This window comes from Malassezia globosa, assembly GCF_000181695.2.
Source record: "Malassezia globosa CBS 7966 chromosome Unknown mgl_sf_6.1, whole genome shotgun sequence".
In the NCBI taxonomy this organism is placed as follows: Eukaryota; Fungi; Basidiomycota; class Malasseziomycetes; order Malasseziales; family Malasseziaceae; genus Malassezia; species Malassezia globosa.
In genome coordinates, this window is record NW_001849866.1 from 126024 (window position 1) to 138478 (window position 12455).

The following is a 12455-nucleotide window of genomic DNA, read 5'->3' on the forward strand; positions in this document are numbered from 1 at the left end:
GGCCGTTGGAATGACTTGGGTCTCAGTCGTTTGTGCTGGATGGACTCGCTAGCGCAGGCAAGCGCCTTAAAACGTAATCCAGCCGCCCGTATCCAGCGTCGACTCTATGCGGCGTGTGACGACATTTGCAAGGCCATGCAAAAGCCACTGCTTACGAAGCTCGTCATAACGCTGAGGATGCAGGCGCTGTGGTCGGGACTTGAGCAGGTATCGATCGACTTCGCCATGCGAATTCAGGTATGGCGACGACGAGAAAGTGCCGTTCTCCTGGTAGAGAATGACAATGGCGTTGTTGCTTATGCGGAAATGTAGGCCCAGTGAGCCACCACACTGCTTCATGTGCTGATGGCATTCGCCATGCGCTTCATCGTCGGGATCCGAGCAGCAATACGACTGTTCGCACAGCACTTCGCCACATAGCAGGCAGAGGGAAAATGTGGGCGGCAACGTGCCGCAGCGACGGCACGTGCGGGCTTGCGTCTGCTGCAGGAGGATCGTGAGGTCGCGCGGGCAGGGGCAACAGCTCATATATGTGCGGGTGCTCTAGGACCAAGCTGTCGACCGACTGCGCGGGACCCTGCTGGATCGGCAGAGGACGGAACAGCGGGGCCAAGTGCACGTAGGCATGCTTGGTCCATCCCTCGACGAGCATCGTAAGCAAGGCGTTCGGCTGGGAGTGCACCGGCAGAGCCTCGGTAGGGGGGATGATCTGCAGCGAGGCAAGAAGCGACTCGTACTCCGAGTCCGCATCAACAACAGGGACAGCCTGTTCGCCCGCGACGACACGCATGAGAATGGCAGCGCGGCGCAGGAAAGGCAGCGTGTAGGAGCAGAGCGCTTTAGCAAGCTCGCCATCTGACAATTGGTCGAAGCCAAGAGTCATGTTCCCACGCACATAGCCGACGAGACTCACGATGCTGGTGACGAGCCACCGCGCATGTGGGAAGATGCGCAGGGCTGCATCCAGGTCGGACGAATCCACGGGTGACGCAGGCTTGGTGGGTTTCATCATAGGCTGCGCAAGACCAAACACACACTGCACCAAATTGACGTAGAACATGAGCGTCGCGACGTGACGCATCTGGTCTGGCACGAGGACAGCTGCTTCTACAAGGACACCCATCGCATGGCGGAGGATGATCGGCGAGCGCACGGCAGGCTCGCTTGCCCATTGCGGGAGCAGACGCTTGTAGAGTCCTTGCTGGAGCATGTGCGCATCGTGGACATGGTGCGCAACGAGGCGAGCCGAGGCGCCCAAGGACTCGAGCAGCATCTGCACGACACGCACCTGCGTCGCGGAAAGAGAGTGTGCGATGGGCTGGGGCATGCCGCGCTGGGCGATGTCCAGCTGCGCGATCGTGTAGGCGACGAGAGATTCTGGCACGTACATGGCGGTGTTGTTGGATCCAAGAGCATCCAGGACGGTCGCGTGGCGCTCCTGCAGACGAGAGTGGGCGGTCTCGTCAGACAGGAGCTGCAGCACACTCGTGTAGCGATGGAGCATGTGGCACTCGTCAGCGCCAAAGATGCCAGCGCCCAGGTCAGGGTTGTGCGGCTGAGCCGAGCCGGACACAAGCCAAGGGACGAAGCAGCCGGTGCCATGGACCATGTCCTGATGGTCCGTCAAGACGGCCGAGTCGGCGGGCGTGCTTTTGAGGATCGCAATGTTCACACTGCGGACCCACTCGGTGAGCGGCGCCGGACTGAGCTGCACATGACCCAGGGACTGCGCTGGCGAAGAGGGGATCGCATGGCTCGTGTCCCACAGTGCCTGGGAGCCCAGGCTCGAGACACCAGGCTCGGGCAGGAGCAAGTTGCCCAGCGACTTGCATAGCGGACACACGTACTCGAAGCGCGAGAGATCTTCGGGATGGTTCCGTGCGACTTGGAAGGCATGCCGCTGCTCGGTGCTCTGTAAGTACGTGTGGAAGCAAGACACATGCATGCTGTGCCCGCACGACACAGCCACGAGACCCGTGACGTGCGCCGGCGCTGGGTACCCGAGCTGTGAGCCGCGCTCGTCGGTGCGTGTGTATTGGCCCCGCATGCGGTCCCGCGAGGACCCGTGGCTGCTGTGGATGTCGTCGTGCGGAGCGGCTCGAACGCGATCGAGATTCAGCGGTGTCGCGAGCACATCGCTTAGCGCCTCCGAGGTCCGCGGGACAGACGTGCGCACAAGACGGCTGTGCTGAACATGTACGAGTGTGCCGAAGGAGCTGCCACTGTCCAGCCGCTCCTGACACAGGATGCATGGGCCGTAGCCCTGTTCGGTGTCGTCGTCGTCGTCGGAGCCCAGCTCGTCCTCGAGTTCGGCCAGCAGACTCTGCTGCTGCGCAGAGAACTTTTGTAGGATCGCAGTCTGTCGAGCACGAGCGGCTTTGCGCCGCGCATCGTCGTCGGTCGGCTGCTCGGTCGGCTTTTGAACGTGCTGCACAAGCCCCGCCGTGTCGGGCGCCCAGACGGCAGCCTTTTCGAGGATGTACGTGACCTTGGGCTTGTACGCGGCTGCCTGCTGGCTGTGCTGCGAGAGCTGTACTAGAAGCGCCACAAGTGTGCGTGGAGAGGACGCGGCCGAAGCAGCCGCTGTCGCACCCTCTGTCGCACCTTCTGTCGCACCTTTTGTCGCCGAGATTGGATCGGGTGTGTGTACAGGCACCTCGTGTGCCGATTCGGCCCGCTCGTTCGTTTCGCTGCTGGCGTCGCGGCTCGTGCGCTCGGGCATAAGGATGTTGGCGACAAACTCGCGGCCGCACTCCTCGATGCCCTGAGCGATCAAGTGCAGCGTCACATTCATGAGCGTGTCAGGAGGCTCCGGCTGTGAGATTGCATACGAGAGAGCATAGAAGAGCATGTCAGCCATCACGGGACTTGTGAATACATGAGCCAGGCCGCTGAAGGGCGTGTTGGCCAGTACATGGAGTTGACTCGACTGGTACAGCGGCAGTGTACAGCCCTGCTGCCGCTTCTCAGCAAGAACCTGCTCAGCCTGCTCACGCTGGTTGCGCGAGTAGTGATGGAAGAATGGCTGAACATCGGCCAGGTACGCAGGGCGCAGCTCATACAGACCGTGGTCGGCACTGCCATCAGGTTTGCGGAAATGCGCGACACGTGCGAGTTCGTGGTCAAAGCAGCCATGGTCCGTGTACCGCTCGGGGATTTGTTTCGTCAGGTCCGAGTACGTGCATGGGCCTAGGGCCAGGTAGTGGATCAGCTCGTGGCGGACCTGCGCTTCGATTGGCCAGTGTGCCATGACGCTCACCTCGTTGAGCAGCACCGTCAGGAGCAAGAAGAGCTCCTCCGTCATAAACACGAGCTGCTGTGCGTCGTACACGTTGTGTTGCGCGGAGCGGCCCGACAGAAAGTCAACGAGCTCAAAGCGATCCAGGAGCGTCGCGAGGAAACGCTCGGGTGTCGTGAACGCCATACCACACTGCTGGAGGAACAGGTCCTGGTCGTACATAATGTCCCGCATCCACATCGAGTCGCGGTAGTGGTAGGCCTGCGACCTGATCACAAACCCATTGCGAACCCACACGTTGCATCGGATCTGCGCGAGCTTCACAGCCACACGCACGGGGTGCTCCATCAGACGCAGCCAGTCGTCCTCGTTCAGCACAGGAAGCAGTGCGTCGATGCTCTGCACCTTGTGCAGGTGCTTGAGAGTCTCGGCAAGGAGCCAGTGCATCGGGTGGTGGAAGCTGACGGGCTGCGACGACACACTGAACGGCACGACGTCAACGTCGTGGCGCTTGGCCTCGGTGCCTGAACGCGTGTCTTGGAGCGGCGCATGCTCCAACGCCGGCAGCTTCATCGGCCGCATGGCCAGCGGCGGGTGTGTCGCAGGATCCAACGCACTTAGACGCGCCATGTGGCGCAGGATCGTCGTGCCGATGAACCCAATCGCCTCACACAGGCGCGCGTTGTCCGCGCCCGCGAACGCCTCGCCCAGCAGCTTGGCAATGCGTCCGAGATGCGAGTTGATGTGGAAGACCTGAATCCACAGCTCACTCTCGAACTCAACATGCGCATGCACCGCACGCTTGTCTGGCGCCATGCCGTGGAAGAGAGCAAAGAACTCGAGCCACATGCCCAGATACATCTCCGCATGCTTGACGATGTCGAGCTGCACGTCTCGTGCGCCCAGCAGATAGCGGATGTCGTAGAAAATGTGGTAACATTTCTGCTGCCGAAGAAGCGCCGTGTCAGGACTCGCCTGGCCACGTGCAGGGAGAGGCGCTGGCAGGACGAGCGACGTGATGCGCGTCTCGTTGTCGTTCGCAAACAGAGCCTGCAGCACATACAGCAGCACCACAAGAAACTGCCGCTCGACCACAAGCTGCGTCGCAATGCTCGGCACGCTGAACAGCTGGACAGTCATGTGATAGATCGAGTGCTCGGGCTCGCGGTCATGCAAGATGAACGCCTCGACGAGCTTCGGATACACAGCGCCAAAGCGCAATGCAATCTGCCGCTTCGCCTCACGACACGCCAGCAGATCCATCAGTAGATGCCGCATTTGCAGACGCGCGCCCTTCCACATCTTTGTGTCGAGAAGGAGCAGTGTGTCAAGTATGCAGAGTCGCGTCGGATCGAACAGATCACGGCGGATGGCCGCAGGTGCCTCAGCCCACTCCGGCACAAGCCACGGCCGCAGGAGCGTCTTCGTGATTTGGGCCTTGATCATGCGCCCGTCTGACGTCGCATCGGCGCTATACAACGAGCAACTGGCAAGCTCCATAAGAAACTCGAGCACGCATCCCGCAACCTCTTCAACATAGTAGTCGAATGCATGCTGCACGGTGACAAGCAGGTAAATCACGCCGATGCGGCGTGCCATCAGGACGAGCCGCCGCACATCGTCCGACATCGCCACAACCTGCCGGCCGTGCCGGTCGACAGCCTCGGCAAAGTTGCGTGCGTCCTTGGGCGTCATGGTGGTACATACCTCGAGAATCTTGTCTGACACTTCGTTGAAGCTGTGCTTCTCATCGTTCCACAGCAGTGCGACAAAGAGTGGCGGCTGCGGATCACGCTCGGCCCCATCAGACATGTCCTGCCTGGCTTTGCCCTTCGCAGGGAAGGCATTCTCGAACGACGGCTGCCGCTTGATGCTGTCGACAACGTCGGGACCCATGACAAGCTGCGTCTGTTTGGGCGCATGTAGAAACGTTTCGAGCAGAAAAGCCGACAGAAGCGCCACAAATTCCCCGAGATCCTGCTGCACGTTCTCAGGCACGATTCCTAGGATCTCGTCGAGTGTCTGCTCGCCCCTCGGTACCTGCTCGCCACTCTCATGCTCAGGCGCATTGTGGGGGCGAAGACTGTGAAACTCACATCCAAGATCACGGTTCCACGCCTCTTCATCGCCACAGTCACAGCAAGCACCCCCCTCATCCGCCACCGAGAACACGACATCATGATCCTCACGTGCGTGGATCGAGTGGCGGAAGCACATCGCACACTGGACACACGTGTCATCGAACGAGCATTCATGACACCGGAAGATCGGCTCACCTTTGCGGAACACATGCCCACAGGCCATGCCGCGGCGGTTCTTTGAGTACTCGGGTTGTGATGAAGCGGTGGCTGCTACTCCTTCTGATGGCGCTGCTGCTGCTGCTGCTGCTGCTGCTGAGGCGTGCGCGTCTTGCAAGGTCTCGGCACGCTGCTGCGCCATTGTGATGTGCCAGTCACATTGGTCCAAGAGAGCAAATGCATCTGCGCTGGTCGATGCGATGGAGGCGGGGAAGAGACTGGTCACGGGCACGGTCGAGAGCAGTTCATGACACAGGCGCTGTCGAACTTCGCGCGCACGCGCTGCAGGCACACGATACGTATCAGGGTTTCCTGGTATAGGTATGCTCGCGATGCGTGGAAGAAGCTCCACTACCGCACTCGCATGGTCCATGCTTCTTGCTGCTGTGAGCGTGCAAGTGACGGAGTGCGGTCGTTCGGAAATGTAGGCAGGTAATATACTAGGCGGATGGGTGGATGGCCAGAAAGGATATGTGGAGGGCAAGTGCTTCCTCCTTACGTGTCGAAATCCATCGGCGCCGTGGAAAGTGACACGCCCGCTGCAGAAAGTGAGAGCGGTAGTCCTGAGGGACAGGCTCAACGAAATAAGATTCGTAAAGCCACGCCAGCCTTCAACTCACGTAGCAGCATCTGTAGCAGACCAGCAGCAGCAGCAGCAGCGCCCACATCTTGTGCTGTGGCAGGTGCCAGTGCCCTACGAAGACTGGATGACGAAGACATCACGTGAACGCCGGAGCAAGAAGCACATGAATCGGACGTGCGTTTTGCGGCGCACCACCCACCGCCGACGCCGCTAGGGGCAGGACATGTCCGTGGAAGCGAGTCATATGTCGATGGACGTATGGAGGTGTGTACGCGCAGTCCCAGCACGGCTCACGGATCGTGTCTAGAGGATCCAATCAGATCGACGGCTCGCGTTACACGCGTGCGTCGCCACCCAGCATGGAGTTTGATGCACCGCGTGTGAGCGTACGCGAAGACGCAGAACGACCACCGGATGTACCGAAAAAGGACTGGAGCATTACGCCAGCAGCCAAGGCGATCGCAGAGACGCGGCAGAGCATGATGGACCGCACCTGTGCAGAGCTGCTGTGGATCGAAGCGGCACATGTTCTGCAGGCAAGCACAGCGTTCAAAGTGCGACAAGCGAATGATATTGTTAAGCAACTAGAAATCCAGGATCCTGGTGCGCATATCCCGCCGCCATTGTCGGCGTCCGATGAAGCCGACATGGCGAGTGGACGGATGGAGGCGATCGGCCGGCATGTGGGCGGCAATCTGACCGAGCAGTACGTGGTAGACTTACACGCGCGCCACTAGAACGACTAACATGCATTTCTTTCAGACTGGTGCGTGATCGACCTCGCCTCCAAGACACGCTGGAACGTGTCAAGTTTGTGTGTAAAGAGTTATGGACAGTTGTATGGGACAAGCAGATTGACAACCTACGAACGAATCACCGCGTACGTCGACACGGGATAGGATGGGATAGGACGGCACGGAACAGGATTGGGGCGCTAGAGTCGCTGCTGCTGCCGCCCCCGCTATCCTTACATGTACCTTTTACTGACACTCCGATGCTAGGGTGTATTTGTGTTACAGGATCAGGCGCTCAAAACCCTGGCGGCGTTGGGTCAGACAGACCGTACGAATGCGTACGTGGCGATGCAACTGGCGTATGCAGCGGGCCTCATCCAGGGCGCTATGGAACGCCTGGGCGTGCCATGCTCGGTGCAAGTGGATGCCGAGTTTCTTCCTATTTGTACGTGGAGGGATGCATGCTCCGGTTCCGATAAGCTAACGCAACAGGTGCTTTTCATGTGCGTGTGCCGTCATAGTGTCGTAGCAGATGGAAGCGGGTAGCGGACGGGAAGGGGGTGGGGGAGGGGGGAATTTATCAGCTAGGCAGGCTGCATGTCCGCAACCAGAACAACTCACACATCGCCGCCCATCATACCGCTTTCGGGCGAACCCACGCGCCACGAACGGCCCGCATATTCGCCCACATCCTCATGGACATTGTGTGCACTATATTAGGAAGAGAACGCACATTACGCCAGTATCTCATTTGGCTACTACAATACAACTCGTCTCTCGCTCTCCCTGAGACCGCAGTCGTCCGACGACGACGATGCTAGTCCATATCGCTCTCGCTATCACTCTCGCTGTCGTTACGACCATCGTCATCCTCGTCCTCATTGGATGAGCTTTCAGACGGAACCAGATCATCGTGCTTCGTCGCACTGTCGGGCTCGGAAGGCGCTGCCGCAGATCCCGACGCCGGTTTGGGCGCATCAGACGACGACGATGCATCATTGAACTGCTGCAGCTGGTGCTGCAGACGCGCAATGCGTGCCGCCTCCTCTTCTTCATCAAGGTTTTTCTTCTTCAGGCCACCAGTGCCGCGCTTGCGTCCATCGATCGGCGCACTTGCCGGCATGGGCTTACCATTGGGACCAATGTCGGGGCCTGAGCTCTTCTTCTTTGGACGCACCACATACTTGTACAGCTTGTACAGCGTTTGGGGCGAGAGCTCGTCGATATCTAGCTCAATTTCCTCGTCTTCGGTGCCCTGCGTGCCGTGCGGCTTGTCTTCATTGATGATCCGGATCGCTCCCTCGAGGCGCTCGTCTGACAGCTCGGTGATCTTGGCTGCCAGTTCCTCCTTCTGATCAAAGGTCACCGTACGCACATCGTCTTCATCTGAGCCGACATTGCGCCGGCGCGGCGTCGGCGACGTGGTACTGCTCGTGCGCGGTTTCTTCGCCGCAGGGCTCTTGCGTTTCTTGTCTGCCTGCGACTTGCTCTTCTTCTCAGACGCCGACGATGACGACGACGGATTACTGCGTTTCTTGCCCTTACGCTTCGACATGCCAGCGACGCTCATAGCGCCAGCCAGCGCCGCCTGCACAGAGTTGAGCGCAACGCGCGTGCTCGTGATCAGGAGCGGGTTCTTATTCTTCCCATTTTCGAGCGTCTCGAGAGTGCCTTCCAGCTCAGAGATCTGTTTCTGCAGCTGCTGGACAAGCACCGTATTGGCATCGTCGTCATCGTCGTCGTCATCATCATCATCATCATCATCGCCATCATCGTCGTCATCGTCTTCCGTCGGCAGCGGCGGCGGCACTGGCTTCTTCTGCATCTTGCCTTCGTACACATCTTTCAGACGAGCCCCCATAATGTACACGTCCGAGTCCGGTGGATTGAAGGTGAAACAGTTGCGGAACATGAGCTGCATGTCAGCATCAAAGCCAGCCAGGTCAGGGTACCCGCCGTTCTTCAGCTTGCGCTGGATCGGGATGAGCGCGATCGGTTTTTTGATGATCTGGTAGTACGCAGGCGCCCAGTCAAAGTCCTTGGCTGGCAGGTCATAAAACACCCACGCCAAGTCCTGATGCGCCGGCTTCAGCAGATCGTCAATGACGCGGTAGCAGAACTTGAGCTCGTCGCTAATGACCTTGGCCCAGTACGACTGCTCGCGCGACGAGATGTGGTCCATAGTCTTGCCCAGGCGAGCAGCCACAGCGCGCTTCGATGCCGGATGCATGTGCTCCTCAGTCCACGGCAAGTCGCGCGAGGGCGGTGGGTGAATTTCGCGCTTCGGACGGCCGCCTGTAGCAGAGCGACGGATCGTCGGCAGCGCTGACGAGCTGCGGCGCGCCTTTGCCTCCGGAGAGTTGGCCTCTTCCGCCACAGCAACAGCGGTCGCAAGTCCCTTGCGCTGCTTTTCAAACACGGCACGCAGCGCCTCGGCATTCTTCGAAAAGATATGCTCAGCTCCGTTGAAGTACACACAGTTGTCAAATACACGGAACACATCGCGTTCGAACTGATCCACGTTCGTGTAGTAGTCTTTGTCGGGATGGATCCGGCCAGAGTCAATGGCCTGTTTCAACTTGTCAGTCATACGGTTCGGCCCGCCTTGTGCAGTCTTGAGTCTGTGCGACGTTAATGCAAGCTTTTGGTCAATGGTTCCCAAGTCCATAGGCTCCTTGATGATCTGGGTATAGTGAGGAACCCGTAGGGCAATGGGATCGACAGGCTGAAGAAAAGCACCTGCCTCGCGCCGTGACTTGAGGGAGCGGATGGTATTCTGTGCATACTTGACGTGAGGCATAGCAATGTCCATGTGAGTGAGACCGTCGTCTGCAGGCGTCGCTTCCTGCGCAGGAGCTGACGACGTGCCATCTGCAGCCTGCGACGAAGACGAAGTGCCTGACTCAGGCGCAGCCTGTGCTTCTTGCTTTGACGGCGGCTGCTGCTCAGGCTGGGAGGCAGACGCAGCTTTTTCCGTGGAAGCTGATTCGTCGCGAGACAACGCGTTCTGTGATGGTGTGTCTTTCTGGGACTCAGACTTGATGTCCTGCTCTGATGCTCCCGCTGTGTCAGAAGATGTCGCTGTGTTAGTTGTCGTAGATGTATTTGCATCGGTCGACGGCGCGGTGGAAGCATTCGTTGATGTTGTGTCTGGACGCTTCGAGGCATCGTCCTGTGTTTTGGTAGTATCGTTGGGGACCTCGTCTTTTTGTGCATCTTCAGCTGACGGCGCATTTGGTGTCGCCTGCTTCGATGTTTGCTCAGCTGCAGATGCTGCCTCCGTCTTCTCGTCTGTGCGCGCCGACTCAGACGACGCGTCCTTGGTCGAGGGCGCATCTACACGCATAGGCTCATCCATATGCGCATCATCCTTTTGCTCATGTGAGTGTGTTGTCTGCGTCTGATCCATGATCGTTACACAAGTCGCGATGTATCTTGTGCGCCAAGGTCAGTCGACACGAAAACGGCCGTTGGGTTCTTGCAAAGCGCCGCACAGGACTTGTCTCGCGCCGCTCGCGTGGGGCAGGAAGAGACGCGCGCGTGTCGCGAACCCTTCCAATATATAGCTGAACGAATACTGTTTGCGGGACAGGAACGGACCAATGAAATTTCATGTGATGATGCAAGGTGTGCCATCGTTATGAAAATCACCCACATCACTTCACGTGATGCGCCACAAGGTCCACGTAGACGGTTGACCAGATGAATGGAGATCCCAAAGGGGCAATTCACCTGGCTAGGAAAGCGTGCTGTGTAAAGACTTGGAAGCTGATGTAGATTACTTTTTTTTTTTTTGTAAATCAATCGGCCGGTCGGATCAGAGAAAGCCAGTTGGTTGAGCGATCAGACCAGCAACGAGTCAACAGACATCGCTGTGGATCATTACTGCGTTTCCACAATGACCAAGAAGAAGAAAGCGACTCAGTTGGACGCCTGGTGCTGGTATTGCGACCGTGAGTTTGAAGATGAAAAGGTGTTGATTGAGCACCAGAAAGCTAAGCACTTCAAGTGCTCCTTTTGTCCACGTCGCCTAAACACGGCAGGTGGACTGGCCGTGCACCTAGGCCAAGTGCACAAGGCCCAACCCGACAAGTAAGTGCTACTTCTAAGAGCTTTTGGATGAAAAGAGGAAGTATCTGACGCAATCAGACTCGAAAATACTCTACCTGGTCGTGACTCGTTTGAAATCGAGATCTACGGTATGGTCGGAGTGCCTGACAGTGACTTGATATCTTGGCAAGTTCGTCGCAGTGAGCGTGCGCCTAAGAACACTGCCTCGACCTCACAAGGCGTGCCCCGACCAAAACGGCCCCGTGTGGACAAAGGGCCCATTTCGGCAGAACAGTTGCGTGTACAACTCGAGGCACACAAAGCCCTCATGAGTGGGGCCACGACTACATCGGCTCCGCCACAGCTCACACCTTCTACAGCGGCAAATGCATCATCGCTGCCACCACCACCATCACTACCGCCAACGATGCCTCAGGTCGTACGGCCGCCAGCAGTTCCGCCAGCTCCTCCTGTCCCACCTGTACGTCCCACAGTGCCGAATCCGCCACCTGCGCCTCCTGCTGCTGTGCCTGAGCTTGATTGCTCCGTATCTATCACCTGCCTCTTCAGCTCCGTCACAGCCGGCGGAGTTGATGCACAACGAATCAGCTGTGGCGTCGCAGCCATCTGAGCCCACACCTCCGGCACAGCCTTCGCAGCCACCAGTGTCTGAAAATGCAAAGATCACCACCGCATTAGGCTCAGACACGAGTTCTTTGCATCCACATAAAGCGGCTTTGCAGCGGGGACTAAAGTCTCGGCTCGTGTATTCTGACCCCGTACTAAGTCCCGAGGAGAAAATGGCCTCGATGCCGAAATACGCGTACGTTGAGCGTGATGATGTGTCACAGCCCAGTTCTTCTCGTCTTGGTGCGACGGAAGCATAATGATTTCCTACGAGGAATGTGTATACGGTATGCCATGCTGTGACACGGTACCACTGAATCTACCATCACAACAGACCTGCAGGATAACCGCGTGTCAAAAGGTCGCTTTAGTGATCGAGCGTCGGTTGGGTTCGCAAGCAGAGTGTCGCTGTTGCAGTCAGGAATCACGATTGCACGGCAGTCGGAACAACAGCATGGGATCCCTCCTTTCTGTTAGGGAGAGCTGATATGATTCTGAGTCATTCAAAAATGCGAGTATATGTTTTGCTGCATCTGTTCGTAGACTATGGGAACCTGTCAGAACCACCTGCCCCTATCGCTCATAGAGCTCATGAGTCCTCGCAATCCACACAACGATCTTGACAAGTAAGCACGACAAGAAGTCGACATTCACGTCTAGTGTTGTTGGTGGAACTGATGCAGGAGTACACAGAGCTTTTTCGTACAATCCAAACCTACGAGATCTTGCGATTGCCCCACATCAGCAGCAGGCGTGCTTCTTACCCCATGCAACATTCACCTGCCATACAACAGGAACAACTAAGTGCGAAAGAAACACTGACGTCGGCCGATATATCACGTGCTGCCCCACATATTGGGTTCGTCAAAAAGTGGGGTAACGCGAAACAAATTGGTTCAACGAAAGCGGCAACTGAATTATACATT

General features: G+C 57.9%; 5 protein-coding genes across 5 annotated transcripts; 3 read left to right on the plus strand and 2 right to left on the minus strand.

Moving 5' to 3' along the window:
• Positions 1-364: 364 nt before the first annotated feature.
• On the minus strand, positions 365-5908 carry MGL_2526 (uncharacterized protein; the record flags this gene model as incomplete). Its single annotated transcript, XM_001730092.1, has 1 exon — positions 365-5908. The coding sequence occupies one exon, from the start codon at positions 5906-5908 to the stop codon at positions 365-367; it is 5544 nt and encodes a 1847-aa protein (XP_001730144.1).
• Positions 5909-6477: 569 nt separating this feature from the next.
• On the plus strand, positions 6478-7373 carry MGL_2527 (uncharacterized protein; the record flags this gene model as incomplete). Its single annotated transcript, XM_001730093.1, has 4 exons — positions 6478-6824; positions 6881-6998; positions 7120-7297; positions 7345-7373. The coding sequence occupies 4 exons, from the start codon at positions 6478-6480 to the stop codon at positions 7371-7373; spliced, it is 672 nt and encodes a 223-aa protein (XP_001730145.1).
• Positions 7374-7669: 296 nt separating this feature from the next.
• MGL_2528 (uncharacterized protein) lies at positions 7670-10261 on the minus strand (the record flags this gene model as incomplete). The annotated part of the gene is made up of 1 exon (XM_001730094.1): positions 7670-10261. One exon carries the CDS (start codon positions 10259-10261, stop codon positions 7670-7672), a length of 2592 nt encoding a protein of 863 aa, XP_001730146.1.
• A 489-nt stretch (positions 10262-10750) lies between these two features.
• On the plus strand, positions 10751-10948 carry MGL_2529 (uncharacterized protein; the record flags this gene model as incomplete). Its single annotated transcript, XM_001730095.1, has 1 exon — positions 10751-10948. The coding sequence occupies one exon, from the start codon at positions 10751-10753 to the stop codon at positions 10946-10948; it is 198 nt and encodes a 65-aa protein (XP_001730147.1).
• Positions 10949-11053: 105 nt separating this feature from the next.
• Positions 11054-11533, plus strand: MGL_2530 (uncharacterized protein; the record flags this gene model as incomplete). Its single annotated transcript, XM_001730096.1, has 1 exon — positions 11054-11533. One exon carries the CDS (start codon positions 11054-11056, stop codon positions 11531-11533), a length of 480 nt encoding a protein of 159 aa, XP_001730148.1.
• Between the last annotated feature and the right edge of the window lie 922 nt (positions 11534-12455).